This window comes from Gossypium hirsutum, chromosome D09 (genome assembly GCF_007990345.1).
Source record: "Gossypium hirsutum isolate 1008001.06 chromosome D09, Gossypium_hirsutum_v2.1, whole genome shotgun sequence".
NCBI classification, from domain to species: domain Eukaryota; kingdom Viridiplantae; phylum Streptophyta; class Magnoliopsida; order Malvales; family Malvaceae; genus Gossypium; species Gossypium hirsutum.
The window spans coordinates 18,870,084-18,875,878 of NC_053445.1; the positions used below are offsets into that span (position 1 = coordinate 18,870,084).

Here is a 5,795-nt window from a genome sequence, read left to right on the forward strand (position 1 = left end):
AAATAAAATGATTTTTTTTTCCCTAACATTGGAAGGTAAAAAAAAAAAAAACTATTTTTCCTTCATTTTATGAGCAGCTTAGCCGGTAAACCCCTGGAAAATGGCAATCACAAGTCAAGGTCGTCGTGTGGTGCTAGAGTGGATGATAAACAAAGGAAAAGCAAAATTTAGACACCGTAAAGCAAATCTGAGCTTAATCTTGGTTGTATATTTTGATTTGCAGAGTTCTTTCTCTCTCTCTCTCTCTCTCTCTATATATATATATATTACAAAATAGAGCAGAACCATTCTAATCGTTACAGATAAAGAAGAATGATTGATTCATCCCCATGGGGTTTAACAAATAAGCAGGTGAAAGAAGGGGGGAGGACTATTCTTCCTCTGTTTTAGCTCTGCTGTGATCACCAGGTGAAGCTAATGGACTCGAATTGCAGATTATCTGCCAAACCAGAACTACAGATGGCTGCCACTTCTTGCCGCATTTCCCTCGGTCCACTGGCAATAACTCCTACGCTGATTTCCTTGCGTTCAAACAATATCTCTACCATAAATCAAACCAAACAAGATATTCAGATGTCAAAAGTCAAATATATATTTGTTACATACATGTAATGTAGAGCTCTGCAAACAGTAACTTACTTTTCAAGTCAGGTCTTTCACCATAATGGACATTGGTGGCTTGAAGTAAAGACTGGTACGGCAGGCTTTCTAGTTCTCTGTCACCATTGTTAAACCACACTGGTGGTGTATCCATGTTTCGAATCTGTCTCAACCTCTTTCTATTTTGTTTCTTATTCCAAAGAAAAGTAGCATTAGCTGTCATGGCTATGGCGAGACACATGAATAGCATGTAAAAACCAGCAGTTGCAGAGCTAGCGTATACCATATTAGAATTATGGTATCGTGATAGAATGGCAATGAGAAGAAGAAACATGACAAAAGAAGATGAAATGATAAGTCCAAGGCAGAGCCAGCTATTAGGGCCTAAAATTGCTGAAACTGGTGCATCTATCGCATTAGGCTTGAACCATACAGTTTGTAGCGGCTTGTGGTTATCTTCATCTGCCCCCTTTTCTCGTGTTACATAGGCTTCAATCTGTAACTGCAGGCAAGAAATATCTACTGTGGTGCCTGAAACTGGTAATATTAATTCCAACATTGCGAGGTCAATAGATTTCTTGAACGCGCATATGAGAAGAATGTGTGGAATCCAGGTGCTACTTCCAGAACTGGCCTTAAAGAGGAGCTCTCGGATGATTGAGATGAAAGGCGTAATGCCGCTTCCTCCGCTCAGCAACACCAGTATGTCGTGCCTGCGGGAAGAAGTTCTATTACTTATCATTACAAAAACTGGAGAAGGGATGTTGTTTTGGTGGTCAAGTACCTTAGTAAATGTGTTGAGGCAGGTGGTCCGTAAGGCCCTTCTATGGAGACCTGGAAGCCATCCATGGGTAAAGGGGATGAAAGCTTCTGATACAAGTCAGAAGACCATCTTCCTTCACTTTTGACCACCATGCTCAGCTTGTCAGTATCCATATTGCTATTAGAGGTAATTGTAAAGGGATGCCATTGAAGCTTAGAAATGGCAGGTACATTCACAAATATAATGCTTCTTGGACCGTGATTCACTTCTGCCACATTAAACAAACAAGATTATCTCCAAAATTATTGCTTATCTTGTCAACAGTATCCATATCATCCAAATATAAACTTCATCAAATTTTGCTTAATTCTACTGATGATTAGCAACGTATTTTAACCCTCAAATGTATGATTGGCTCAATCAACAAGCATACATCAATATTGAAGTAATAAGTTTTGGCAGGTAAAAGTATAATAGAGTTCTATGTACTAAGAGATAGATTGTTCTCCACTTAAAATAGGTAAATTAGTCCGTCTATATTAGTTCAAAAAATAAATTGATATTTTTTGTTAAAAATTTTATCCATTTATACTGTTAAAAACTAACATGGCTAATCGAATAACTAAACAATGATACATGGCATGCCATGAGTATTTCATGTTGACATAGAAGAACCAATTTTTAATAGTAGAAATGGATGTAATTTAACAGAATGACCAGTTTGCTCTTTGATCTAATGTACATAGATTAATTTGCTCATTTTTTAGTAGAGGGGGCAAAATACAATCCGACTCCTAGTATAAGGGCCTCTATGGTACTTCTACGTTTTGGCAATTACCTGGGCTCTTGCAGAAGTTCAACTCAACAGTTTGACAAGGTAAAATACGTGCAGCAACCAAGCTAACCCTTTGCTGGGATTGTAAGAATCTTAGATATCGATCTATTAAGAAGAGGTAGAAACCAGGAAGCATGATGCAAGCATAGGAGAAACCCACGTGAAAGACGAAGAAGACAATAAAGAGAATGTAGAGATGATGAGTGTAATAGAAGAGCTCAAACAATTTCCGCCTTATTTGAGGAAGGCTTGTTGCCCACATCCCTAACCCACAAACCAAACCTATTTCTCCTGCTATGTTTGAAACTTCAATCTTACCCCATTTAAGTACCTGCAGTTCAACACAATGAATCATCTGATGAAATACCAGTATGCAAGAATATGTGGTTATTTACTTACCTGTGATAACTGCTCAGTCTTGGCCCAGAAAACAAGGTAACATAAACCATGAGCAGTGAAAATGGTCATAGCAATATGCCCAACCCAAATATGATACTTAATACTTGCTTCTGAGCTAAGCCCAATCAACCGTAAAACTGAAGATCCTCTTGTCACAGGGAAGAAGAGGAAAGCTAGGCAAATGTTGCCTACGAGACCTAGTGTTAGACCTGACATTTCCAACTTAGCCTCCCACCTGCAAGGAGATGTCCTCAAACTATTGCATTTGGCCCTCCATTTGGAACTTTTTTTTTATAGTCTTAACCAAGGAATTCATGAGATACTTACACTAGCAATCCACTCCTCGAAGCCATTTGGTCGATATGTGTAAACATACCATTCAAGTAAGAAGTGGTTGACCAAGCTAACAGCACAACAAACATGGTTAAAAATGAGAGCTCCATCCATGAAACAATACCAAAAGGACCTTTCACCATCACTGGTTGCTTCAACTTAGACGTCGGCACCCTTCTGTTCCCAAGAAATCAGCAGCAGTTTGTTAAACTATACCGTGATAAGCATGGAAGCCCTAGGTGTAATATTGTATTTTGTCCCCTCTATTAAAAGAATAGACGAATTAATATATGTGCATTAAATTAAAGAGCAAACCAACCCTTTTTATTAAAAATTTTATCCAATTCTATTATTAAAAACTGGCATGGTAGACAGAATAAACAAACAGTGACAAGTGATGCGCCACATGTATCTCATGCTAACGTACAGAAATCAATTTTTAACAATAGAAATAGTGAATTTTTTAACAAAAGGACCAATTCACTATTTGATCTAACGTATAAAGATTAATTTACTCAATTTTTGAATAAAAAAATAAAATGTAATTTAACTTTTAATATAAGGGTCTGCATAAAACTTTTATCACTATGTCATGAAACATGAAATAAGTGGAAAAAAAGTACTGATCATATCTAAAGATGTACCCTTCAACGTTGTGATCTCCATGTTTCTTTCCTAAGTGAAGGTAAATACATCCCAGTGTAGCAATGAAGAGGATGGGAAACGTGTATATCAGCATAGTTGAACCTGCATATATATATATAGTCATTTAAGACAGAAAAAAACTTCCAAACAGAGAAAAAGAGCTTCAAGTGAAACTGCGATATGGAGTGCTTTTAAACCTTGTTGTCCAAAGTATGTGGATTTGGAATTGGCACGGATTTTAGGCAACCAATGTTCAAAATATAACTTCGTGGGCATCATGAACCAAAGCATCATGTACCCAAGAAAGAGCAGCAGTAGGAACAGTTTTATGGCTGATCTAACCATCTTCAATTCGCTTTAATTTTTGGTCTATAATCCAATTGAAGCAGTCCCTACTTATTTATACAAGAATGTTTCTGTTTGAATGTAAAAAGAAAATTTTAATAAATTGAGCTAGGCGTTTAGGCCACGTTTAATCAAGAATATGCAAGCCAAATTATATGTCCATTATCGTACAAAAAAGAATAAATCTATTTTCAAATCGCTGACTTCTAATTTTGGACATTAGAAATGCCACGAATTCAGCGTTCATGTTAGTGCTGTTTGTCTCAATGCAAAATAGATTAACGTTTTAAAATAATTTTAGTGGTCAACAATCATTTGAGCCTAAGCACTTTAACATTTTTTTCTTTTTCTTAATTATTTTTATACAAATTTGGCCATAACATTTTAACATTTTATTCTTTTTCTTAAATTATATATTCATGATTAAAATTTGAATGTAGGAAGCTGGATTTGTTGTATATTATTGTTGTTGATTCCAATTCCTTAGTCCGAACTTCGGTCCAATTAGTTGAGCCTTGATGGACTGCACCTGCGTCTCTTTCGCTTTTAAATTTCTTTGACTTCTCCTCTTGGCATTGTGTATAGAGCTGAGCTTATATTGGAGTCTACAGAGTTTCCTTTTCTAATTTTTAAATAAAAAGATAAAATGTATTTGAATGTATTTATATTTATATTTTTTACACTGATAATAATATTAAGGTCAATTGAATTGAGTTATGATCAACTCCCATAACTTAAAATCATTATAAAATAAATTTTTTAATATTTGATAAATGGTTGAAAAAGAGAAAGGGTGCTCCAATTGGTCTGAAATATACATCTAACCCGAAATTTTTTTAACCAATTAAAAAAAATTTGAAAAAATTGCAAAAAAAAGAAAAGAAAAGAATATTTAATGAATTTTTATTGCAAGTGAGATTTAGACATTTAAATATATTAAATTTGAAGCTTTTAGTAAATTACCATTTTTATTCAGGATTGTTATTTCATATACCCTCTGTAATAAGCTTTTTTACAAGTTTTTATTTATCCCAAAAAGCAGTAAAACTGTTAAAAAAACTCAATACAACTTTACAGAGAAAATGAAACTTGTACGCAGCATTATACTATTAACTCCCTAATATATTCCAAGTTGTACAAAGTTGAATATTTATTAATCTCTTTACTTGTAAGCCCTACACCTACAAAATCTTTTAAGACTTCTGAACATATCTTTGCTCAAACCTTTAAATGGTCTTCAATTTCTTTCTTACAAGATTAAGTAATGAAATAATTCCATGCTAACTTGAGAATATAAATAATAAGAGCTTTGCCTTTTAAGTCTCGTGCAAAGCCATTGGATCTCCTGATTCCATCCCCCAACTTTTCATTGAATATATTACAAAGTCATAAAACATTCCCTCATACAATTTTAGCAAAAAGATGATCCCTTGTTTCTTGTTTTCTTGACATAGCAAACAAAGACCTTCCAATATGTCTATCCTTTGTGGAAAGCTCATTAAGAATATCCATCCAAGTTAAAAAGGAATGGTTTGGTATATGAAGTGGAAACCAAATCACCTTACACCACATAACTTTCTTGATGTGATTCATAGAATCCAAATAGAACCTCGATAATATGTTAACGAGACCCGTAATCAAAGTTACAATTTACTTTTGTGTTGGACAGCCTTGAACATGAACAATAGATAAAAAATACCTTGACCCGAGGTGCTTGATAAGTTTAAAGAACCAAAGTTATAAATGAACTTGACTCGATTAAACTTAAAACAAATACCCAAACCTTGGTGTAAGAAAGTTGGTGTTGCCACACTTTGGAAAGGGATGAGAAGGGGACCGATAAGACAATTGAATGCTACAAAATTGAAGTTTTGA

The 5,795-nt window shown here is 34.7% G+C and overlaps 1 protein-coding gene across 1 annotated transcript; it reads right to left on the reverse strand.

Moving 5' to 3' along the window:
* Window positions 1-247: 247 nt before the first annotated feature.
* Window positions 248-5,432, reverse strand: LOC107952230 (ferric reduction oxidase 2). The gene is made up of 9 exons (XM_016887500.2): window positions 5,328-5,432; window positions 3,773-3,920; window positions 3,575-3,677; window positions 2,925-3,104; window positions 2,598-2,832; window positions 2,202-2,529; window positions 1,385-1,631; window positions 640-1,313; window positions 248-541 (listed from the first exon to the last, which is right to left on the reverse strand). Exons 1-9 carry the CDS (start codon window positions 5,430-5,432, stop codon window positions 402-404), a joined length of 2,160 nt encoding a protein of 719 aa, XP_016742989.2. The 3' UTR covers window positions 248-401.
* Between the last annotated feature and the right edge of the window lie 363 nt (window positions 5,433-5,795).